Source organism: Agelaius tricolor, unplaced genomic scaffold (genome assembly GCF_023055355.1).
Source record: "Agelaius tricolor isolate 1412-34295 unplaced genomic scaffold, bAgeTri1.0.p SCAF_39, whole genome shotgun sequence".
Taxonomy (NCBI): Eukaryota; Metazoa; Chordata; class Aves; order Passeriformes; family Icteridae; genus Agelaius; species Agelaius tricolor.
The window spans coordinates 822,011-847,664 of record NW_027269299.1 but is presented as its reverse complement, the minus strand read 5'-3'; the positions used below and the strand labels follow the sequence as shown (position 1 = coordinate 847,664).

The 25,654-nt window shown below is 52.4% G+C and overlaps 1 protein-coding gene, 1 long non-coding RNA gene and 1 pseudogene across 2 annotated transcripts in view; all 3 read right to left on the bottom strand.

Annotated features, from left to right (window-relative positions):
- Positions 1–10,682, bottom strand: part of LOC139603508 (zinc finger protein 271-like) — a 233,306-nt pseudogene extending 222,624 nt beyond the window's left edge.
- LOC139603478 (olfactory receptor 14C36-like) lies at positions 1,912–2,844 on the bottom strand. The gene has a single exon (XM_071454451.1). It carries the CDS (start codon positions 2,842–2,844, stop codon positions 1,912–1,914), a length of 933 nt encoding a protein of 310 aa, XP_071310552.1.
- A 148-nt stretch (positions 10,683–10,830) lies between the features above and the next one.
- LOC139603497 (uncharacterized) overlaps positions 10,831–25,654 on the bottom strand; it is a 36,940-nt gene continuing 22,116 nt past the window's right edge. Inside the window, exon 3 of the long non-coding RNA XR_011683698.1 lies at positions 10,831–10,927. This is a non-coding gene — a long non-coding RNA (uncharacterized lncRNA). The remainder of the gene's footprint in view (positions 10,928–25,654) is intronic.

Sequence of the window (25,654 nt, the reverse complement as noted above, 5' to 3'; positions counted from 1 at the left end):
TGCAGAGCAGTGAGACAGAGCAGGACCTGGTGTCATGATGGGGCCATTGTGACACTGCAGGGCCCCATGGAACCAAGGGGCCAGAGCTGCTCCTCAGGGACTCCTGGAATGAAGGAAACATGTTTGACAGCATGGTGGCCCTTGGGACCAAGAGGCCATTGTGACACTGAGAAACCAAGGAGAGCATTGCTGCCCTGCCAGACCTCATGGAACCAAGGCTTCATTGTGACACTGTGGGGCCCAAGGATGCAAGGGACTTTGTGACACCAAGGGATCCCATGGAATCAAAGGGACATTGTTACACTGGGAGGCCTCATGGAGTCATGGAGACCATTGGGAGACTCTGGGGCCTCCTGGAACCGTGGTGACACCAAGCTCGCTGGGAGTGTGGATCTGCTGGACGGTAGGAAGGCTCTGCACGGGGCCCTGGACAGGCTGGATCCAGGGCCCAAATCCAACAAGGTGAGGTATAACAAGTGCAAGTGCTGGGTCCAGCACTTTGGCCACAACAACCCCTGCAGCTCTACAGGCTGGGGACAGAGTGGCTGGAGAGCAGCCAGGCAGAAAGGGACCTGCAGGGACTGATGGACAGCAGGCTGGACATGAGCCAGCAGTGTGCCCAGGTGGGCAAGAAGGCCAATGGCTCCTGGCCTGGATCAGGAATGGTGTGGCCAGCAGGAGCAGGGGGTAGATGGGCTGTTTGCAGGGGAGGGAACAGGGATGGGCAAGAGGAAGAAATCTGGACCTGAGAAGAGTAAAGAAAGCACAGGTGAAGGAAAGGAAATGCTCAGGGCAGTTTGGGGGTGGCTGCCAGGCAGCCCTGGCTCTGAGCAACAACATCTGTAGTGGCACAGGAAACTCCCAGCTGATGGGAACAAACTTTCTGGCTGAGTGCAGAGGCCAGGACAAAGCTGAGTGGTTTCCCTGGTGTCCCCCAGCCCTTGCTGGCTCCAGGGCTGATGGCATTTGTGCTCCCTCAGGTTCATGTCCCCACAGCAACAGCATGGGGGTGCTGCCCCTGCTGTGTGCAATGCAAACAGGGGCTGCTGAGCCAGTGCTGCCGTGTCTGTGCCTGCAAGGATGGGGCACCTGTGTGAGCTGGGGGAGAGGCCAGGGCTGCAGAGGGGGGATGTTGTTGGCAGCTGCATGAGGACGCTCTGGGACGCTGCCCTGGGCTGTGCAGCGCACTGGGCATGGATCAGCCCCTGCTCTGCTGCTCCTTCCTGTCTGCCCCAGGGCCCTTGCAGAGCCCCAGCCATGCTGTTTGCCCCCAGCCTGCCCACGGCCAGCCTGGGGCTGCTCACGGGGGTTTCTGTGCTGAGCATTGGCCTGGCCGTGTTCTTGAGAGAGCCTGGGCAAGGAGCCTGGAGCCCCCAGGGCCTGGCCTGAGGCGTCAGTGCTGCCCCAGCAGTGCCCATGGCCTGTCCCTGCTGCAGCCCTGGCACTGCCACCCCCAGGGCTGTGCCTGGCCCCGAGAGCACTCAGGCCCTGCAGCAACACCAGGGCCACCAGGGCAGCGGGGCAGGGCCACGGCAGCAGCACTGGCAACACCAACTGCTGCTGCTGCTGCTGGGCACAGCTGCTGGGCCAGCACTGATCTGCCCAAGCTCTGCACACAGACATTTCTGCTCCAGCTCCAGAGAAGGCAACAAAAGGGCATCTCTGCAGAAAACTCTGCTGGGACATCCTTTAGTTCCTTTAAAGCCACCAAGAGCACAGCCCCTCATTGACACAGTCTGTGGGCACAGGGAAGGTAGAGAGAAACAAAATGAGAAATGGCACACACAATGACATTTATATGTAGACAATATGGAAAAAGTAAAACAAAGAGAATAAACCTCACAACCGAACCAACACTAAGTATCAAAGATGACTTTTATTACAAGATATTTGTAGATATTGGCCAGGAGTTTAATGTTTGTGAAACCATCCAGTCATCAGTCTCCTCACTTCAGCCTTGAGCTCCTGGTTCCTCAGGCTGTAGATGAGGGGGTTCAGAGTTGGAGGCACCATCGAGTAGAGAACTGACAGGGCCAGATCGAGGGATGGGGACGAGATGGAGGGGGGCTTCAGGTGAGCAAAGATGACTGTGCTGAGGAACAGGGAGAGCACAGCCAGGTGAGGGAGGCAGGTGGAAAAGGCTTTGTGCCATCCCTGCTCAGAGGGGATCCTCAGCACGGCCCTGAAAATCTGCACGTAGGAGAAAACAATGAACACAAAACAACCAAAACCAAAACAGGAACTAACAACAATGAGCCCTAGTTCTCCATAGCTGGAGTGTGGGCAGGAGAGTTTAAGGATCTGGGGGATTTCACAGAAGAACTGGCCCAGGGCATTGCCATGGCACAGGGGCAGGGAAAATGTATTGGCCGTGTGCAGCAGTGAATAGAGAAAGGCACTGGCCCAGGCAGCTGCTGCCATGTGGGCACAAGCTCTGCTGCCCAGGAGGGTCCCGTAGTGCAGGGGTTTGCAGATGGACACGTAGCGGTCGTAGCACATGATGGTCAGGAGGTAATATTCTGCTGAGAGGAAGAACACAAAGAAAAAGAGCTCAGCAGCGCATCCTGTGTAGGAGATGTTCCTGGTGTCCCAGAGGGAATTGTGCATGGCTTTGGGGACAGTGGTGCAGATGGAGCTCAGGTCAGCGAGGGCCAGGTTGAGCAGGAAGAAGAACATGGGCGTGTGCAGGTGGTGGCCGCAGGCTACGGCGCTGATGATGAGGCCGTTGCCCAGGAGGGCAGCCAGGGAGATGCCCAGCAAGAGGCAGAAGTGCAGGAGCTGCAGCTGCCACGTGTCTGCCAATGCCAGCAGGAGGAAGTGCCTGATGGAGCTGCTGTTGGACATTTGCTGGGGCTGCACATGGGCACCTGTTCATGGAGAAAGGACAGTGAAGAGTTAGAGGAGACACCTGTAACGAAAATCAAAGCCATTTCCCATTTACATCCTCTCTAGCATACATGGACCTTCTTTTGTGTTTAAGAGTTCTGAGGTTTTCATTTTAATCCTCCCCCATGTCTCTCCTTGTATTCTTGGATAGCAGAAACCCTCAGCAATTTTGCTGCCCTGCGTAGAAGAGACTGAATTCTCTTTGGCAAGATGATGAGTGCAGAGTGAGGGGCGATGGTCTGTCACTTCATTCTCTTTGGAGTTTCTCTGGGCTTTCCCTTTTCTCAAATGGAGAATGTTCACACTCCCACATTTCTCTTAAAAATCCCCAGGTACTGCTGAGGGTGTATGGATCCACCACAGCTCAGCTCCACATTTGTAGCCAAGGACTCACGTTGCTCATTTCCCCAACCCAGCAGCATTTTCAGTCTCACAACACCTCTGCCTTTGCCCATCAATCTCATAACTCAGAGATGCTCTGGGAAAGGTTTGCACCCTGGATTGAGGCTCCCAGCTTGGACTGAAATCTCAAGGAGTTGTCCAAGTGTCCTTCTGATGGCATTGGATTGTGGGAGAGGCAGCTCCTTCCCTGGCTGCACTGACAGCATTGCCCAGAGCCGGGCCCTGGGGACAGCGTCACCCTGAGCCAGCTGTGCCCCCTCCAGAGCCCCCAGGGCCGGGCAGCTGCTCCCAGCCCTGTGCTCTGCAGAGGGAACTGGGCCCGGGGCTGCAGAGCTGCCCCACGGCTCTGCTGCAGCTCTGCCTGCACAGGAGGGGCTGCACGCCTTGGAGCCCTGGCCCTGAGGGCAGAGGCTTGGCTGGGGCACAGGAGGGAGGGGGCTTGTTCAGAGGGAGGGGCTGCACTGCAGGGGCTCCTGTGGGCATCTCTAAACTCTCCCTGCCGCAGCATTGCTGGGGTTTGTTTTCTCTCATTGCCTGATCTTCTCTCTGCTTCCTGCAGATTTTCCTCCTGCAGCTGTTTCCCTGTGCCTGATCTCTCCCTGCCAGCACCCACAGACCCCAAATCTCTGTGCACTCTCCTTGGCCTGACAGAGCCCTGCCTGATTGCAGGGCACTGGCTGGGGCAGGTTCCGTTTGCAGCTTGGAGAAAGGACAGTTCAGACTGAGCCTGATGGCTCCAGCAAAGTTGATGCTGCTGCAGTCCATGGGCAGAGTGGCTGAAAGCACATTAGGGATCTCCTGTGAACCTACTGATCACTGAAAGGAAGAGTTCGGATGTCTGAAGCTCTTGTCAAAATTCATAATTAATAATTCAGAATTACCTTTAATATGTATCCCCTCCTCCCTGCCATTCTCCGGTAGTAGGAAGCTGAATTCATAATCTTAAGAAATTTCCTCATTTTTTACAAAATCCTTGCCCTGGAAATATTCTATGACTGATCAGAACCCCTCAGCATGTGAGAGATTCATGAGCATTTCACCTCCCTGGCACCAGAAATACCCAGAGTTGTACTCACAGGCTCTGCAGACATTGGGATGTTCCAGCTTGAGGAGATGGCTCCAGGAGCTGCAGCTGCCTTGTCCTGCAGCCAGAGGTTCCTGTGCCAAGGGCTGGCAGTGATTGTGCCCCAGGCACTTCTCAGCCCCTTCCCAGCCCTGACTGATTGAAGCTCTCTGTGCCTCTGTGCTGTGCCCGCGCTGGCTGCAGGCAGTGCCCCAGCCCTGCTGGGCTGGCAGAAGAGCTGCTCATCCAGAGAAATGTGCTTTTGAAGCTCTTCTTGGTGACCAGGAGCTGCCTCTGTGCCAGGAGCCCAGCCCAGCTCAGCAGCACAGACACAGCACAAGGACTTTAATCAGCCTCTGGGGCTTTGTGCTCAGGCCCTGAACATCAGTCCCTGAGAGGGAGCTGAAGAAACCTCTCCAGAACTCCAAGGCAGAATCCAACTCCAAAGTTTCTTGGACTTTTAATGGGTCCCAGAGAGGGACACGACTGAGCAAGTGTCCCCAGGCCCCAGGCAGAGCAGAGAACTGCAGGCAGTGCTGACAGGTGGGGACAAAGAGAAGCCAAGTCTTGGTGCCCTGGGGCACAGCAGGGTCTGTTCCAGCAAGGGCTGGGAGGAGACACCTTGTCCTGAGGCCCTGGGGCCTCCTGGCCCAGCCCCAGCCAGGCTGGGCACTGTCAGCCCCTTGTGCTGCCCTCAGCATCCCCCCCTAGCCCACATCCCAGTGGCCTCAAGGATCTGCTGCAAGGAGTCCCTGGGGAGCCTTGCTCAGCCATGGCCCTGGGGGCTCCTTCATGCTCCCTGCAGGGACTGCAGGTTTTTCAAAGGACTTTGGCTTTGGCTTTTGCCTTGGAGTCTCTGAGAGGTCTCTGCAATCATGGCCTCCAATTATCTGCTGTAATTAGTCCCTGGAGAGGCTTTGTCAGTAACAACACTCAGTGGGGTCATTAATGCTTCAAGGTACTTCAGTTATTTTAAGGTACTTTTTGTTTCCCTTTTCATACAAATTCTATGAAACGTTTGTGCAATCATGGCCCCAATTATCTGCTTTAATGAGTCCCTGGAGAGCTTTGTACTGACACTCAGTGGAGTTCATTAATGCTTGGAGATACTCCAGCTTTTTAAGGTAGTTTGGATTTTCCTTTCCACACTGAGTGTCCAAGAGATTTTTGTGCCATCCTGGCCACCAATTCTCTCCTCCAAGGAGTCCATGAGGAGCCTGTGTTGGGGATGGACCTCAGTGAGACCTATTATTGCTCTGAGACACTTTGGAGTGTTCTTCTTACTTTGACTCCTGGAAAGGTTTGTGCCATCTCCTCCCAGGCCCTGAGGTTCAAGGGCTCAGCTCCAAATGCACCACAGGACTCATTGGGATCAAGCAAGTCCTGACAAACCATGGCTCTGTCTTGATTTCCCTCTGCTCTAGTCCAGATGATCAGGAAGGTTTCTGTAGTGGTTTTGGTGCACCAATATGAGATTTCTCAGCCAATGCATCAGTGTTGTGGGTTCACTGTTGGCTAATTACCAATGCAGTCATTAGAATATACTTACTCATTTCCTCCTGTGTGGTAGGATTAGGAGAAAGGCAAAGTAGGCTTAAAACTTTAGAAGGTTATAAAGAAAAGTTTATTAATAGTAACTAAAAGAAACAGTAGTAAGAACCTGAACAAAACTTACCACTACAAACAACTTTTTCTTACTTACTGAGAATGTAAAGGGGCCAAACCTAAATTTGCAGTCAGTTTACCACATCTTTCTTCAGTTCCCTTAGGGAGAGGAGTCTGTCTTTCATGCTATGGAGACTTCTCCATAAGAAAACAGTTCTCTCATGGCTCTTAATTGCCATGAACAGCAGCCACCTAGAAAATCTGCAATAGTGAAGTCACTCCCATTTTTTCACAGCTTTTCCCACAGCTTTGTTTATGGGCAATGTCAACTTATGTAGTATTAGTTTAAAGATCAGCTGTTGAAGAGCAGAGGTTCTCTTCTGAAATCTGTTTCTGAAATCATTTTCATCTCTGGGAACAGAGGTCTTCTCTCTGTGAGGGCACAGGGTCTCATCACTCTGCTCTCTTTCGATGTTCAAACTTCTCATTGGATCACAGCTACTTCAACATTTGCTTACTTTACCATGGAGGCCTTTGGTGAAAAGTCATCTCCCCATACTTTTCAAGAGATTATAAGGAAAAAGAGAGTCTGATGTATCAATTCCATCCTTCTCCATAGCTTTACAAGAGGATTTCAGCCCCAAGATCAAGACATTTCCTAATCTCTCACATCTGGGACTCAACTTTCCCTTCACTGACCTCGGTATCTTCATGTTGCTCCTCTGTGTGCCTGCACTTTGTCCTTTTCTCTCACTGGAGGGAGGATGGAAGCACTGAAAGAGTTCATCTCTCACCCGGGGCCTGCAGATGGTTCCGTGCCCCCGGCCAGGCTCGGTGCTTGCGGCCAGAGCTGTTTTACGATGGAGGTTTCTGCAGCGGCTGCGCTGGGGCTGTGTCAGGATGGGCCACGCTGGGGCAGGGCCAGGATCTCAGCAGCCAGGCCAGAGCACAGCAGCAGCACGGCCGGGGGCCGATGGCTTCTCCTGCCCCTGCCCGGGGCTTGTGGCTGAAGCCCAAGGGTGGCAGAATCTTGGCCGAGCCGGCCCGGCCCGGGGCTGCTCCTGGGGCCCAGCGGATCCTGGCTGGGCCCGGGCTGGCGGTGGGGCAGGGCTCAGCAGGGCCCAGATGTTCCCAACTGCAGCCATGGCCCGGCCCGGCCTTGGCCCCGTGGCCTCCCCTGCCCTGCCCGGCAGCCGATGGGGCCTGGCGGGGTCCCTGGGAAGGGGCCCGGCCCCACGGCAGGAGCCGCCCGGCCCGGCCTGGCTGAGACGGGGCCGGGTCAGCCTTGTTACCTCTGTGCCAGCCAGAAGGGAAAGAGACCCTCCCAGGCTTTCCCATCTTTAACATGTGCCTTCACAGAGGTGTGTACAGTTTCCTTCATAGTTTAACAGATTGTCAGTTCTCAAAGCTAATTAATGATTGGGTTTTTGTCAGACATGGAAGAAAACTGCTAGCAACTTCTTCTAGGACATCACTTCCGTGATGCAAAACCACCACAACTGCACAGAGCACAGAGCTCCTTTGTCCATATGTAGTGCTCATGTGCCCGAGGTTTCAAAATACCTCCTTGGGAGATCTCTGGGCCCTCTCCAAGGTGTTTTCAAATGAAAACATTCAGCTCAGTGTCTAAGAAAATCACCAGAGGACAGGGCCAGCCTGACCTGTCTGTCCTGGCTACTTTTGTCTGGGATCAGTCCTTGGACATAAAGAATTGAGAGGCCAAATTCTAATTTTGGCCATGGTCCCTGGACATGAAAGCTGATTCTTTTCCATTGGAAGGAAGGAACAGAGCCCCAGTGTTTCAGGGGCAGATGAGAGGTGGCCACTGGAGGACAAGGCCAGACAGAGCAAGCAGGATTTTGTTCTGAGTGATACCCTTGCATATAGGAATTGTTTGAGGGAGAGTTCCAATTTTGGAAATGGGCATCTGAAAAGGGGGACGGTTCTTTTCCATAGCAAGAAAAGCACGGAGCCCCAGTTTTCCGAGAGCTGATGAGAGGCAGCCCTTAACATCACAACATCAACCAGACCTGTCAGGTGGCCCCTGGGAGGCCAAGCCAGCCAGGCCTGTTCCATGTTCCCTCAGTTCCATGGGACCCCACAGTGTCCCAATGGTCCCTTGCTTCCATGTGTCCCTGAGGTGTCATAATGCACCCTTGGTGACACCAGGCCCTGAAGGGTCCCAATGGTCTCCATGGTTCCATCAGGCCCCACAGAGCCATAATGGTCTCTGGGTTCCATGAAGCCCCGCTGTGTCACCATGGCCCCTTGGCTCCATGGGCTCCAGTGGTGCCACAATGATCCCCTTGGTTCCATGAGGTCCCCACAGTGTCCCAGGGATCTCCATGGGAAGGAAAGAACCCAGCCCCAGTGTTACAGGGGCAGTCACCAGAGGCCAACGCCAGCTAACCTTAATGGTATTGGCAGATTTTACCTGGGAGCAACTCTTGGATATACAGAAATTTAGAGGTGGAATCCTAATTTCAGATATGGACACGTGGAGAACAAAGATGGTTCTTATCCATAGGAAGGAAGGCACAGAACACTGATTCAACAGTGACATTTGGGGATCTGTGGGGGTTATTGGGGCTCCTTTCTGAACCTCGTGACCCAACAGGAGCTTCTCTAATAAACGCTGCCTGAAGCTCCCACTGTGCCCATGACAGGAACCCCTGTGAGTGTCTGGGACATCCCGGCTCTTTGGCAGCCTGGGGACTCCTGGGATGTCACCGTGGAGCCCCCGTGAGTGCCTGTGACAGATGGGTGCCTTTGCAGCCCAAGGTGCCCTGGGATGTCACCATGGAATGGCTGTGACTGCCTCTGACCTCAGGGCTCTTTACCATCCCCAGAAAGGCCTGGGAGGTCTCCATGGAGCCCCTGTCTCTGTGTGTGACATTCCAGCTCTGGAAGAGCCTGGAGACTCTTGGAGAGTCCCCATGGAGCCCCTCTGAGGGCCTGTGACAAATCTGATCCTTAGCAGGCAACCATCACCAGCCCCCTGTTGCTATGGTCAGTTTCCATGGCAACCATCACCAGGACCCTGTTGCTATGCTCAGTTTCCATGGCAGCCATCACCAGCCCCCTGTTGCTATGCGCAGTCCCTTGGCAGCTCCATGGAGACCCCATGCCAGGGGTGGTTGCCATGGACACCAGCTCAGGCCTGCAGCCAGAGCCCGTTGCCATGGCAACCATTGGCAGCCCCATCCCCAGGCTGATGGGATCCCAGAAGCACAGAATTGGCTGAGCTGGGAGGGACCCATCAGGATCCTCCAGTCCAACTGCTGGCCCTGCACAGGACACCCCAACAATGCCAGCCTGGGCCAAACGCTGCTGCAGCTCAGAGAGCCCTGGAGCTGGGACCCTTCCCTGGGGAGCCTGGCCAGGGCCCCAGCAGCCTCTGGCCAAAAACCTTTTCCTGACATCCAACCTGAGCCTGCCCCGACTCAGCTGCAGCCATTCCCTCCACTCCTGTCCCTGGGCACCAGAGGGAAGAGGTTCCCACAGCCCCAGCCAGGGACCTGCTCCCAAGGCTGCTGCCATGGCCACCAGGGCTGGCACCAGCTGGGATGCTCGGTTTCCAGGGGCCGGGCTTCAGGAATGGGATTCCCCAATTTCCTGCTCCCGCTAAAACTGCGCTGCCCTCGCTGCCCTCCCGCCTCCCATGGAAAGCACAAAAGGCAAAGATCCTGGGCTGGGATAAGAACAATTTATTGGGAACAGCAATGAGATAAGGAACAAACAGGAATAAAAACAATATTGTCAACAGAAAGGATAAGAAAAACTATTTACAGGGAAAAATACAACATCAAAAACTGTCTCTGCCTGGCCACGTATTTCATCCTGCCTGGAAAGGACATCCTTCTCCTCTGGGAGAGAGAGTCACTTTCCTGCCCCTGGCAATGTTCTGAGGTGGGAGTGAATGTAATGACAGGGCCATGGCCAGACCCTCACGTTCTTCCATCCCACATCAGGTCATTGGCAGGGGCAGGAAAAGAAGCGGGTGTCTTCCCAGCATGGATCACAGGGAACATGGATCACCAGGGCTCTTCCCAATCTGGCTTCTCCCATGGGGGATGAAGCTGGAGTGGTGCATGAAGCTGTTCCTGCAATCGAGGCACTTGCAGGGCTTCATTTACTGGTGGCTTCGTTGGTGTTTTGTCAAATGAGAGCTCTGGGTGAAGCTCTTCCCACACTGGGGACACGCATAGGGCCTCTCCCCAGTGTGGATGCGCCGGTGGGTGATGAGGGTGGAGTTGTACTTGAAGCCCTTTCCGCAGTCAGGGCAAAGGAAGGGCCTCTCCTGGGTGTGAATCCACTGGTGCCTGGCGAGATCAGAGCTGGTGTGAAACCTCTTCTGACACTGGGGACACTCGTAGGGCCTCTCCCCAGTGTGGATGCGCTGGTGCCTGATGAGGTGGTATTTCTGCTTGAAGCCCTTCCCACAGTCAGGGCAGTGGAAGGGCCTCTCCTCTGAGTGAATCCGCTCATGCAGGTGGAGACTGGAACTGGTCTGAAACCTCTTCTGACACTGGGGACACTCGTAGGGCCTCTCCCCATTGTGGATGCGTTGGTGGATGATGAGGGCAGAGCTGCAGCTGAAGCCCTTCCCACACTCCCCACACTCGTAGGGCCATTCCCCAGTGTGGATCATCTGGTGGCTGATCAGGGTGCTGCTCTGCCTGAAGCTCTTCCCACACTCCAAGCACTTGTGGGGCTTCTCCCCATTGTGAAGCTGCCCATGCACCACCAGCTCCGAGCTCTGGCTGAAGCTCTGTCCACCTTCCTGGCTCAGGGTGGGTCTTTCCTCCTCAGAGCACCCTGGGCTGGGTTTTGAGCCCCTCCTCCTGTGGGATCTCTGGGGCTTTTCCTCCACGTTAGAATTCTGCAGCGTGGAGCCACTCAAAATGGCCTCTTCCACGAGGTTCTGCTGTGGGGATTTGTCCTCCCTGGTCTCCATCCTCAGCTTCTTCCCTGGGGGAGGAAAGACAAGGAGAGGATGGGATTTGCCTCCGTGCCACAGGGAAGGGGAAGGAGATCCCCCCAGTGCATCCCCAGCAGGACGGGGTTGGCAGCAGGGTTGTCCTGCAGCCGCGGGCTGTGCTGGGCTGGGAGATGGAGCAGGAGAGAGGGGGAAACGGGCACTGACTTCCTCCTCACCTGCCTCGTTATCCCAGGGCTCCTTCCTCTTCCGCGCAGCCTCCTCCTCCATCCAGTCAAGGTTTGGGGATGGGAAATCCTGTTCTGGGAACCAAACAAAGGGTGCACACATTGTCTTTTTACAGGATTTAAGGGAAACCTGGGCAGAGTCTAAATCAGAATTAGAGTTTAATAAGAAAATGAAGATCAAAGAAATGCTACAGAAACACTGCCTTAAACTGACAAAGTCAGGATATAACCTGACACCCTGTTGCTCAAGGTGGTGGCAGCAGTCCCATTAAATGGTGGCTGAAGTCCTGTGGGAGTGATGAACGTGATTCTGTCCAAGCAGTGATCCTGTAGAAGGGTCTGGTCTTCCTCTGAAGGTCCAGTGGTGGTTCTGGAGCTCTTGTCCTCTGGGAATCCAGTAGGCAAGCTGCTCCTGGTGTTGCAAGGCTCAGCTTATATCCAGGTAGGAATGCTTGGATCCTCCCCCTGGGCGGAGCATCCCACAATGGGATGATGGAATTTTATCAGTCCTGCAGTGACACTCAATGGCCCATTCACAGAAGATCTCTCCCCTGGAGGGCGTTATCAGGGCTGAGGCATGGAAGAGATCAAGAACACTGCCCCACCTGTTTATAGCAGTTGATGAAGATGGGGATTGAAAACATGCATTTGGTTCCATCTTACACTGCAGCCTGAAACAGTGGGGGAATCCCTGCTCAGGGGGTGAACACCACCCCCCTTACCCAAACTGGCTCAGGTGTAAAACCCCCACCCCGGGAAGGCCACACACACAGGGGACAATGTCACACTTGCCCTGCTCCAGGGCAAATGGCATCTCTCTAATATTTTCTTAACCAGATTGCAAAATTATTTCGGCACAGTGAGTTCAGGGCACTGTTCTTTGACCCCAGTTGCCTTTGACAACAGCATGGTTCCTTCCTCTGAGGAGGTTGTGGGTCTCTCTGGAGGAACTCTTGGAAACTTGGATGCAGCTTCGTCTGAGCGACCTATGGGAGAACTGATGAGGAAAATGGCTGTTGTGGGACTGCAGTGTAAAGAAAATATTTTGTTGTCCCTCCTTGAAAAGTTTGTTAAAATCACTGGAGGAAATGGAGCAAATGATACCAGCAAGACTGACAAGGTTCATTCACCACATGGTGAGGAACGCAAGGCTGCTAAAAGTCCCACAAGAAGCCCAGCTCAAGTAGCTAGATTCCCAAATAACTACTGAATTCCTAGGGTTGGGTTTTTTGCCAAATGTGAGAATCATTATTCTCTTCATCCCTGTCACCTTTGTGACAGCTACACAGAGCTTCCACTTCCTTTTAATAATATCCGTAATGGGCCAAATTTACACTTTTCTTTAATTGTAACCTGCCAGCAGCTGAGCTGGAGCTGTGCAGGAACCAAGGAAACTTGGAATTGCCACAGAATTGCTTCTATTGTCAGCCGGTGCTGCGGCGGCCGTGGGGCAGAGGGGTGGGAAAGGGGGGTCCGGGGTGGCAGTGGAGGAAATGCCGGGCCCGGGGGCTGAGCACAGGGCTGAGCACGCAGAGATGGTTTTGTTCTTGCTGAGCTCGCACTGAGCCAAGGCCTGTCCTGCCCCTCATTCGGCCACGCTGGGGAGGGGCTGAGGGTGTGGGGGAGGTTGGGAGGGGACACAGCCAGGACAGGAGATCCCAGCTGACCCCAGGGATACCCCAGACCATAGGACATCATGATCAGTGCATGAAGTGTGGGGAACAAGGAGGAAGGGGGCACATTTGCAGTGAGGGTTTTGTCTCCCCAGGTAACACTTAAACAGGATTGGGCCCTGTTTCGCCAGTGGGCAGGGCCCGCACCAAAGACACAGACACCAACTTAACTTAAGGAACAGTGTAATTTAGATAATGCCAATTTGCAAAAAATTACAAAAATATTAGGTAGGCAAAGCAAATAATCATTAGTAAATAATTCCAAAAGAGAAGATGTTGAAATGAGTATCACACAACTGTCCATTTCTGGCTGCAGGCTCTGGAGATTCTATCTCTGCCTTCAATCAGGGTTGCATTCCCTAAAGAATCCTGGTACCAAATCCTGCTTTCCAAGGCTGGAACAGTGTCTCAGGTTTAGCTGGGTGTGTATTCAATTACCCTCTATTAAAGGTGGGGCAATTATCATCTGTTAATTGAGCAGTTTACTTTATCTCTTCCAGATGAATCCTCCCTCCAGGGAGATATCTTCTGTAAATGGGCCATTGAGTGTCACTGATAAAAATTCCATCATCCCATTGTGAGAACCTCTGCCCAGAGGGAGGAGGGAGGAGCCATTCCTACATGGATATAATCTGAGAATGTGAACAACAGAGTCAGCCTTCTCCCACAAGATTCCCAGAGGAGCAGCTTTCAGCTCCACTGGATCCCAGAGGAAGACCAGGCCAATCGACGCCACAACTGGACCTTCAGAGGAAAACTCCACCCTCCTACAGGATCACTGCTCCAACAGAACCACACCTGTCACTGCAGGAGCACTGCAGCCACCATTTAACAGGAGTGCTACCAACACTCTGACCCACAGGGTGTCAGGTCATATTCTTACTCCGTAAGTAGTTTTTAGTACTACCGCATTTGTAGATTTAATTTTCCTTCTGAAGAACTGTTATTCCTATTCCTATAGACTTTGCTTGACAGCCTCTTGTTTTGAAAATTATAATTCCAAGTGAAGGGATAAACATTTTCCATTTCAAGGGAGTCTCCTGCCTTCCTTAGCAGACACCTGTCTTTTCAAACTGACACAATGCCCTGGGACAGCCAGGCAGGTGAGGAGGAAGTCAGTGCCCCTTTTCCCCTCTCTCCTGCTCCATCTCCCAGCCCAGCACGACCCCCGGCTGCAGGACAACCCTGCTGCCAACCCCGTCCTGCCGGGGATGCATTGGAGGAATCTCCTTCCCCTTCCCTGTGGCACGGAGGCAAATCCCATCCTCCCCTTGTCCTTCCTCCCTCAGGGAAGAAGCTGAGGATGGAGACCAGGGAGGACAAATCCCCACAGCAGAACTTCGTGGAAGAGGCCATTTTGAGTGGCTCCACGCTGCAGAATTCTAACGTGGAGGAAAAGCCCCAGAGATTACACAGGAGGAGGGGCTGCAAACCCAGCCCAGGGTGCTCTGAGGAGGAAAGACCCACCCTGAGCCAGGAAGGTGGACAGAGCTTCAGCCAGAGCTCGGAGCTGGTGGTGCATGGGCAGCTTCACAATGGGGAGAAGCCCCACAAGTGCTTGGAGTGTGGGAAGAGCTTCAGGCAGAGCAGCACCCTGATCAGCCACCAGATGATCCACACTGGGGAATGGCCCTACGAGTGTGGGGAGTGTGGGAAGGGCTTCAGCTGCAGCTCTGCCCTCATCATCCACCAACGCATCCACACTGGGGAGAGGCCCTACGAGTTTCCCCAGTGTCAGAAGAGGTTTCACACCAGCTTCCAGATCCTCCAACACCAGCGGATTCACTCAGAGGAGAGGCCCTTCCTCTGCCCAGACTGTGGAAAGGGCTTCAAGCACAGCTCCACCGTCATCACCCACCGGCGCATCCACACTGGGGAGAGGCCCTACGAGTGTCCCCAGTGTGGGAAGAGCTTCACCAGCAGCTCTCATTTTACAAAACACCAACGGAGCCACCAGTAAGGGAAGCCCTGGAAATGCCTCGATTGCAGGAACAGCTTCATGCACCACTCCAGCTTCATCCCCCATGGGAGAACCCACGTTGGTCAGAGCCCTGGTGATCCATGTTCCCTGTGATCCATGCTGGGAAGACACCTGTCCCTTTTCCTGCCCCTGCTATTGCCATGATGTGGGAATGTGGGATGGAAGAACGTGAGGGTCTGGCCATGGCCCTGTCATTACATTCACTCCCACCTCAGAACATTGCCAGGGGCAGGAAAGGGACTCTCTCTCTCTCTCTCTCCCTGAGGAGAAGGGTGTCCTTTCCAGGCAGGATGAAATACGTGGCCAGGCAGAGACAGTTTTTGATGTTGTATTTTTCCCTGTAAATAGTTTTTCTTATCCTTTCTGTTGACAATATTGTTTTTATTCCTGTTTGTTCCTTATCTCATTGCTGTTCCCAATAAATTGTTCTTATCCCAGCCCGGGATCTTTGCCTTTTGTGCTTTCCATGGGAGGCGGGAGGGCAGCGAGGGCAGCGCGGTTTTAGCGGGAGCAGGAAATTGGGGAATCCCATTCCTGAAGCCCGGCCCCTGGAAACCGAGCATCCCAGCTGGTGCCAGCCCTGGTGGCCATGGCAGCAGCCTTGGGAGCGGGTCCCTGGCTGGGGCTGTGGGAACCTCTTCCCTCTGGTGCCCAGGGACAGGAGTGGAGGGAACGGCTGCAGCTGAGTCGGGGCAGGCTCAGGTTGGATGTCAGGAAAAGGTTTTTGGCCAGAGGCTGCTGGGGCCCTGGCCAGGCTCCCCAGGGCAGGGTCCCAGCTCCAGGGCTCTCTGAGCTGCAGCAGCGTTTGGCCAGCGCTGCCAGGCCCAGGCTGGCATTGTTGGGGTGTCCTGTGCAGGGCCAGCAGTTGGACTGGAGGATCCTGATGGGTCCCTCCCAGCTCAGCCAATTCTGTGCTTCTGGGATCCCATCAGCCTGGGGATGGGGCTGCCAATGGTTGCCATGGCAACGGGCTCTGGCTGCAGGCCTGAGCTGGTGTCCATGGCAACCACCCCTGGCATGGGGTCTCCATGGAGCTGCCAAGGGACTGCGCATAGCAACAGGGGGCTGGTGATGGCTGCCATGGAAACTGAGCATAGCAACAGGGTCCTGGTGATGGTTGCCATGGAAACTGACCATAGCAACAGGGGGCTGGTGATGGTTGCCTGCTAAGGATCAGATTTGTCACAGGCCCTCAGAGGGGTTCCATGGGGACATTACAAGAGTCTCCAGGCTCTTCCAGAGCTGGAATGTCACACACAGAGACAGGGGCTCCATGGAGACCTCCCAGGCCTTTCTGGGGATGGTAAAGAGCCCTGAGGTCAGAGGCAGTCACAGCCATTCCATGGTGACATCCCAGGGCACCTTGGGCTGCAAAGGCACCCATCTGTCACAGGCACTCACGGGGGCTCCACGGTGACATCCCAGGAGTCCCCAGGCTGCCAAAGGGCCGGGATGTCCCAGGCACTCACAGGGGTTCCTGTCATGGACACAGTGGGAGCTTCAGGCAGCGTTTATTAGGGAAGCTCCTGTTGGGTCATGAGGTGCAGAAACGAGCCCCAATAACCCCCACAGATCGCCAAATGTCACCACAGAATCAGAGATGACTCAGACTCAGATCAGAAGGCTAAGGGCTAAAAGCCACCTGTTTTTTCAATCCCCTTCTTTTATATCTTGGTTTTCTACAGGTGGACCTCACTGGTCATTTAATCAACACATTTCACGTGATTGGCCAATTAAGACAACATCCTTCAGTAAACAACTTTATGAAAAAAAGCCAACTTATTAGAAACATTGTCAGGGCACCAGTTATTGATGTTTGTTTTCTGTTGGGCCTTTCTGGGGGCTCCCTGGATGGGGGAAACCCTCCAGTAGCAGTTCTGTGCCAGGTAAAAGGAGATGCACGGGACTTTTTCAATCTTCAGCTTCGCGTTTATTGTTATCTTATCTAAAGTTTTGCATTGCTGTCCACACCAGGCTCAGCATGCTGGAAAAGCACCGCAAAATGGCCCCAAAATGTACGGTTTCAAGGTCTTTTAAAGTTTTTTCATCCAATTAACTCTTAAAACGTACATTATTTCTACTTATTGACCACTAACTCATCCTTTGACTGTCCACATGACCTCTGCACTGTGCTTTTCTTGACCAATCATCCTGTGCCACCAACACTGCAGAAAATGGAATAGATATAGAAGACAGGGACTACACCCAAATTCCTGCATCTTGCTTCCTACCTACACCATACTAAAAATCCCAAAACCTAAATTTCTCACCCAAGTGACATGCTGTACTACCCTCTAATCTATTTCACACTTTGGTAAATTCTAATCTATCTCAAAGTCTTGGAAGTCCTCTCCATGGGCAAAGGTTCAAGGCAGTGTTTCTCTGGGGGTCAGGATTCCTCAAGGCAGACAGAGAAATATTCCCTGTACCCTAGATTCCTTCACATTTAACCTTAAAAACTTTAAAGATTTTAAGTTACCCAAAGATGTTCCAGGTAAGTAGGATTAGAAGGAGAAGAAATAGAGACCAACAGAAAGACAGAAGATCCATAGAAAGACACACACATGGGTAACAACAGCTCATGTTCCAGCATCACCAACAAAAGGAACCCCAAGAAAAGACAGGCTCCAGACCCTGGGCTGGCCTCATGCTCCGGCTTTTAAGCCCCTGGGCCTTCATGGGCCCCGCCCCTGGGGTGGGACTGCCAGTAGCTTGTCCAATCAGAGACAGGATAGATGCATCTGTTAGTGTGTGATTGATTGACAGCTCAGCCAATTAGAGAGGGGTTAGCACCGCCCCTGCTGTGTGATTGACAGCTCTGCCAGGCCAGGGCTGGGGGCGGGGCTCTGTCCCACCACAAACCAAAGCCTGACCTGGCCCTGGCCCCACATGGAACAGGTCTGCCTGGTTTGGCCTCCTGGGGGCTGTCTGACAGGTCCCACTGAATTTGACATGTCAGGGGCCATTTCCCATCTAACCTTGAAGCACTGGGGCTCTGTGCTTTTATTCCTATACGAAAGAACTGTCTTTCTTCTCTAGGCACCCATGGCCAATATTGGGTTTCTGCATCTAAAATTCTGTATATCCAAGGTTTACTTCCAGACAAAATCTGCCCATACAGTCAAGTCTGGCCAGCCTTGGCCCCTGGTGACTGCCTCTCATCTGCCCCTGCACCACTGGGGCTCACTTGTTTCCTTCCTATGGAGACCATTGTGACACTGTGGAGTGTTGTGGAGCCAATGGGCCATGGTGACACTGCAGGCCCTTGTGGAACCTGTTACACTGTAGGAACTTGTGGAACCAAGGGGATCCTTGTGACCCTGCAGGGTACCATGGATCCAAGGGGCCACTGTGACACTGTGGGGCCTCGTGGAACCAAGGACATCTTTGTGGCTCTGCTGGGCCGCATGGTCCCAAGGGGCCAGTGTGAAGCAGCAGGGCTTTGTGGGGCCAAGAGGCCATTGCTGCATTTCAGGGCCTCATGGAGTCAAAGGGCCATTATGATCCTGCAGGGCCGTTGTGATCCTGCAGTGGATCCATGGAGAGCATTGTGGCATCGCAAGGCCCCATGGAATCATGGAGACCATTGTGACCCTGCAGGGCCTCATGGAAGGAAGGGGCCATTGTGACACTATGGGAACTTGTGGAACCAAGGGGATCATTGTTGCACAACTGGGCCCCAATGGAACCAAGGGGCCATTGGACACAGCCAGGCTTCATGGAACCAATAGACCATCATGACACTGTGGGGCCTTGTGGAACCATGGAGACCATGAAGATCCTTAAGGACTTGTGTAATCAAGGGGCCATTGTGACACCTTAGGGCCCATGGGAGCAAGGAGCCATTGTGCCACTGCAGGGCCCTGTGGAACCAAGGGAACATGAAACAGGTGTGGCTGCCTTGGCCTCCCAGGGGTCACCTGACAGGTCTGGCTGACCTTGGAATGTGGAAGGCCACTCCCATCTGCTCCTGAAACACTGGGGCTCTGGGCTCTTCTTTTTATGGAAAAGAACTGTCCATTTTTTCCAGGTGTCCATAGCCAAAATTAGGATTCCACCTCCAAATTTCTGTGTATACAATGGTTACTGCCAGACAAAAGCTGCCAGGACAGACAAGTCTGGCTGGTCTTTGATTCCTGAGTGCCAGCACTCACCTCTTTTCCAAACACTGGCAGGGGCTCTGTGCTTTTCTTTGTATGGTAGACAAACATCCCTCTTCCCTAGGCACAAATGTTTGAAATTAGGACTCTGCATTCATAAGTTCAAATATCCAAGGTTTGCTCCAAGCAAACCTGCCAGGACAGACAGGTCAGGCTTGCCTTGGCCTCTGGTGGTTGCTGTTCATCAGCTCCTGAAACATGGGGGCTCCATGGTTTCCTTCATTTGGAGACCAATGTGACACTTGGGAGCCTTGTGAAATGAAGGGGCCATTGTGACACTGCAGAGCACCATGGATCCAAGGGACCATTGTGACACTGTGGGGCATCGTGGAACCAACGACTTTATTGTGGCTCTGTTGGGCCGCATGGTCCCAAGGGACCAGAGCAAAGCAGCGGTGTGGGAGTTAGCCCAGCTGTAACTCAGAGTCAGACAGATTTTACTCCGAAAGGATTAGGCATGATTTTCAAGCCCTGGGATTCATTTGTTTAACTTAGGGTAAGCTTGAGAGTTCCTCCATTACCCTTTAGTGTTGCTATGCTAACTTGTCCAAGTTCTATTCCCCTATTGGTTACTTGTTTCCCCTATAGGGCTATTGTTCTAGAGTGTTCTACCCTCAAGTGTACATGCTGTTTCTTCCCCTTTGTCTCGGGTCTTTGGATCCTGCCCCTCATACTGTTCTCGACTTCTCCATGTTTATTGTTTTTCACCCTGTGTTATTAAAGTTCCTTTTAAACAACTCCATTGATCCTGCTCCTTTTCATTTTTGCCACCCTCACCCTGAAGTCAGGGAACCAGAGAGGTTTGTCACAGCCACCCTCATTGTGACCTTTGGCGCCCCAACAGGGACCATGACACTCAGGGCTCCCTGTGTCAGTCACGTCAGCTGGGGTTAGCTGATGGATAGGCCAGTGCTCCCCGGGATTTTGGATTGTGCTGAGCCCGGCAGATTCATCGTTGCTTCAAGGGACCTTGGCCAGGATCGGCAGGGACAATGACAGTTTCACCTGCATAGGATTGCAGGTGGGTTTGGGGAAATGCAAGACATTTATTGCCCATTTTGCCACTGTGTTTTTACAGTATGAACCAACGTCCCATAATTGATTTGGGGTGTTTGGTGGCTCTTCCCCCTCAAGTGGACACAGAGAAAAATGGGCAGCCAAATGTCCAAAGTAGAAAGGAGCATAAATGGGTGCTTTAATTCTCACTCATCATGATTCATTCAAAGAATGAATTAAAATCAATCATGAGGTGGATCATTAAAAATTTTCCAGATGCCTCTGCTGACGAAATCCATACCATTGAATTATTGGACTCAGTGGGAGTTAAATTGTACAACCTTTCGATCAAAATGGACCCCATTGCACCCCGCATGCTCCCCATCTTCCACACCATCCTTGAGACCCTTCACCAGCAAGCAGAGTGTTGAAAACTCAATCCGTTGGTCACTCCTAACTCAGGACCTCCCCTCAAACCTGCCTTTCTCAGACCTTCCACGATGGTCCGAGATGGCAATGGCCACGCTGTCTTAGAGCATCATGCCCTGGAGACTCAAGATGAAAGGAGCCCGAATGTGGCTCAGGAGCTCGACCATCCTCCCTCCATCTTGGCTCCTCCACTTCCTGCTGCCACAACCTTCTCTTCCACCCTGAACGATCCTCCAGACTCCACGCCCACAACTGCGGGTCACGCCCCCACTGTCAATCATTCCACCTTCACCCTGGGCCTTGCTCCAGAACTCCACCCCAGAAGTCCGCCATCCTAGATCAAGGCCCTTCCTCCCCAACACCTGACAAAATGGCAGCGCCCTCTCCCTCACCCTCCAGCAACAATATAACACCATGATCAAAGATAAGAAGCCCAGCTGTCACACTATTTCTAACCCAAATACTTCTGGTCCAAGTTATTCTTCCTCCCAAGAAGAAAGTTTCGACTCCCCAGAGCCACCTTGCCCTTCAACCCCAGAAGATCCCTGGGAAAGGATCTGGAAGGAAGCAGTTAAGGAAGGAGACTGGCAGATAGTCTCGAAACTCCTTGTTGCCCCCATATGTTATGAAAGAAGGGGGCAGAATCCCAGGGATCAGCCATTGGTTTATGGGGAAATCAAGGATCTGTGTAGGGCAGCTAAAGACCATAGGAAGGACTTACCTTGTTTTAATGGCCTAATGAGGGAAATGTTTACAGCACATCTTAACCCCCTATGATTTAAAATATATTATGACCATGTTCTTGTCACCTATAGAATACACCCTGTGGGAAGAGGGATGGAAACGTTTGCTAAATGGATTAATAGAAGACTGTGCTAATAATGAGGCAAGGGCACAACTGACAATCAACCATCTAGCTGGAGAAGGACCACATAGCCTGCCAGATGATCAAGCAGCAGGTATCCCCAGAAGACCATTGGATGATATAAAAAAAAATGGTTTTGAATGCTTGAATCCAGGTACCGGATGGTACCACCTCCAGTTTGGACTATGTAAACATAAGACAAGAACCTGGAGAGCACTACATGAAATTTATTGATCACCTTAAACAGGCACTAGAGAAACAAGTCCGGAATGAAAGGACTCAAAATGAATTACTAAAATGGTTGGGGGTAGCCAATGCCAACCCAGAATGTAAGAAAGTGCTGTGTGCCCTTCCACTAGAGCTGGAACCCACACTCCTGCAGATGACTGAGGCCTGAAATTTCCTCAGCACAACAGAACACAGAGCAGCTGTACAAGCCCAGGCCATCGGGCAAGGAGTTGTAGAAGCCCTAGGGCCCATGCAATTCCCCTTTAAGGGGGCCCAGCAACATCTACAGGGCCCAAAAATATATTTCCAGTGTGGTCAACAAGGACGTTTTAGAAAAGATTGTCCCCAAGGAGGAGGGGCCTATCCGGTCCCTAATGGATTATCAACATCAAATTAGGTGGAATTTCTCAAAAGGTAACTACACCAAGCAGCCAAAAACTGCCATTGGAGTGCAAGGTGGCCTCAGGCTATGGCACAAATGTTCAAGCCAATGATGCCTACAATCGCTGAATTGTACACCCATTACAGATAATGTAGCCCTAAACTCCAGCACCTCATCTCCCATTTGCCAACCACCTTACCACCAGGAGCAAAATTGAAGTTGGTGAGTCTGGAATCTGTTGTTTTAACTGATTATTTTGCCCATGAAATATCAACAGGACAGCTGGGGCCCGAAGATCAGCCCTGTGAACTATTAATTTTAGTAAACTACCAATCAAGCACTGAAGGATTTTTTTGTATTGCCATCCATACTATCAATGTCCTCACAATGAGAAATTACAGTGTTGGCCCTGTCTCCCAACCCACCTTGTTTTATACCCCAAGGACTAACAATTGCCCAAGCAGGATGCTGATGACACTTCACTAGGGATGTGATAAATCATGATTGACCAAAAATCACCTGCACTCTGGAACTTAACAGTGAAAAGATTGTTTTGACAGGGCTTGTGGACATGGGAGCAGACGTGACAGGTATCTCACGTTCCAAGTGGGCTCCTAACTGGGCATTTACAGCTACTGCAGGAATATTGTCCGAGATTGGAGGTGACCGTGACAGTGTCCGAAGTGCAGAACTTATTAACATCAAAGGACCTGAAGGCCAAATTGCCACAACGAGACCATTTGTGATAAAGGACCTTGGTGTGTCCCAGATAAGAACATCAAGCCCTACCTGGAGCCACTGAGTGTGGATTCTGCAAAGGCACCCCCAAGTCCACCCCAAGACAAAACCCACCAGACAGTGACTCTAGCACCTGGACTAGACAATTCTTTTGAAGATGACACGTAGGAAGCTTCTACTCACATTCCTCAGCCTGTTTGCAACCATGCTCCTCGCGAGTGGATGGGTAGCCCTCAAAAACACAAAGCACAGTGTATGGATAACTCTAGCTAAAGCCATGAAACAAGACACCCTGTGCCTGTCTGTCGCTAGCCCTGATGACCCCTTCTCCACCTGCCTACTGGAGTTGCCTACAGATGTCTGGCCAATACCTGAGGGTGCCATTTGCAGTATGCCAGGGGACAATCCTGACGGCAAATAGAAGTGCAACCCTGTCGGTGCTTGGGACTACTGGACCCAGAATCTCCTGCATGCACCACTCGAACTCAGGGGGTAGAAATTCTCAGCTCTGTAAAAATGGACTTTTGTGTAAGGTTTTATTACTGTCTGAGATGGGAAGAGGGCGAAAGACACAAAATTACAAGAAAAAAGAAACTATCAGGAGAGATATCTCCCCATACCATCCCACTTACAAAAACCAGACCTGATGGTGTAATTACACCTCTCCCATAATTTCTTGGTCCAGTAGCTACCCACTCCAGTTGCTGCAGGGTGTGTTTCTTATTTGCAAGGATAGAGCATGGCCTGGTGTCCCTTCACACATCAAAGGCAGACCTTGTAGCTTGGGGAGGCTTACCTTGCTGGAACCCAACACAAAAATGATTAATGGCCAGAGAAACAGAGCAAAAAGATCTACACACTACATGGAATCTGATTGCAAAAATAATGTCATCTATTGGAGTCAAAACAAAAGAATAGCAGCCTCCATCTTACTACCTTGGGTGGCTGCAGCTAAAGCTTTAGGGCAATCAGACCATCCTGGGTGCCTGTTGAGTAAGCAAACCAATGCTGCCTCCCTCACATTGAGTGGCTGCTCTCAGACACAGAGACCATCAGACACGCCACCTTGCAGAACAGCGATAGAGTTTTTACTATGGGCACAGGGGCATGGCTGTGTAGACTCTGAGGGCATGTGCTGCATGAACCTCTCCAGCCACAGTGAGTCAATCCACAAGAGCATTCAGGTACTGAAGGAAGGGTTCAAGAAGCTTCAAGTGGAAAACAAAGACTGGTTCAATACACTCTCCCAGTCCAAGGGACTAAAGGGTTGGGTAATGTCTAGCTAAAACAGGACTATTAATTCTCTTAGTTGTTGTTATTGTGTTGTTAATGGTCCCACGTTTGTTTGAATGTTTTTAGAAGGTCTTACAAAATCCTTTCAGGTCCATCTTTGTTGTAAAACAGGAAGGCAGAAGATACCCAACACAGGCTCCTCGTGGACTCCTTGGAGGAGAGAATTGGAGGCCAGGATGGCACAAAAACCTCTCAGAGACTCAGTGTGGGAAGGAAAATCTTCAAAAGTATCTAAAAGTATTCTTAAATCCATAAAGTACCTTAAAAACCTTGAGTATCTCAAGGCATTAATGAGCCCCACTGAGTGTCAGTACAAAGCTCTCAAGGGATTCGTTAAAGCAGATAATTGGGGCCATGATTGCACAAACCTCTCACAGAGTCTGTAGCAAAAGGGAAACACCAAGTACCTTAAAATAACTGAAGTACCATGAAGCATTAATGAGCCCCACTGAGTGTTGTTACTGACAAAGCCTCTCCAGGGACTAATTACAGCAGATAATTGGAGGCCATGATTGGAGAAACCTCTCAGAGACTCCAAGGCAAAAGCCAAAGCCAAAGTCCTTTGAAAAACCTGCAGTCCCTGCAGGGAGCATGAAGGAGCCCCCAGGGCCATGGCTGAGCAAGGCTCCCCAGGGACTCCTTGCAGCAGATCCTTGAGGCCACTGGGATGTGGGCTAGGGGGGGATGCTGAGGGCAGCACAAGGGGCTGACAGTGCCCAGCCTGGCTGGGGCTGGGCCAGGAGGCCCCAGGGCCTCAGGACAAGGTGTCTCCTCCCAGCCCTTGCTGGAACAGACCCTGCTGTGCCCCAGGGCACCAAGACTTGGCTTCTCTTTGTCCCCACCTGTCAGCACTGCCTGCAGTTCTCTGCTCTGCCTGGGGCCTGGGGACACTTGCTCAGTCGTGTCCCTCTCTGGGACCCATTAAAAGTCCAAGAAACTTTGGAGTTGGATTCTGCCTTGGAGTTCTGGAGAGATTTCTTCAGCTCCCTCTCAGGGACTGATGTTCAGGGCCTGAGCACAAAGCCCCAGAGGCTGATTAAAGTCCTTGTGCTGTGTCTGTGCTGCTGAGCTGGGCTGGGCTCCTGGCACAGAGGCAGCTCCTGGTCACCAAGAAGAGCTTCAAAAGCACATTTCTCTGGATGAGCAGCTCTTCTGCCAGCCCAGCAGGGCTGGGGCACTGCCTGCAGCCAGCGCAGGCACAGCACAGAGGCACAGAGAGCTTCAATCAGTCAGGGCTGGGAAGGGGCTGAGAAGTGCCTGGGGCACAATCACTGCCAGCCCTTGGCACAGGAACCTCTGGCTGCAGGACAATGCAGCTGCAGCTCCTGGAGCCATCTCCTCAAGCTGGAACATCCCAATGCCTGCAGAGCCTGTGAGTGCATTCTCTGATTGTCTCTTGTGCAGAGCAGCCAGGGGTGCCCAGGGCTGTCCTGCAGAGCAGGGTCCTGCAGCCCAGGGCGCTGTGCTGGGGCAGGGACTCTGCTGCCTGCCAGGGACAGCTCTCAGCCAGCCCTGGCAGCTGCTCCCAGCACTGGGGGACAAGATCTGGGTGGCAGGAGACAGCTGGTGAGGCTTGGAAGTGTTCTCCTTGTGTGGGGAGGATGCAGCATTGTTCAGGACTGCTCCCAGCATGGCATTGAACTGCAGAACATTTCCAAATACATCACACAGGGAGCCCAGCAAGGACGGGGCTGCATAAAAGGGAAAATCCTGCTTTATTTATCTATTGCTCGGAGTTGCCATGATGGTAAATCCTGCGTAGATGTTCAGCTCTCAGTTCAGGTCGA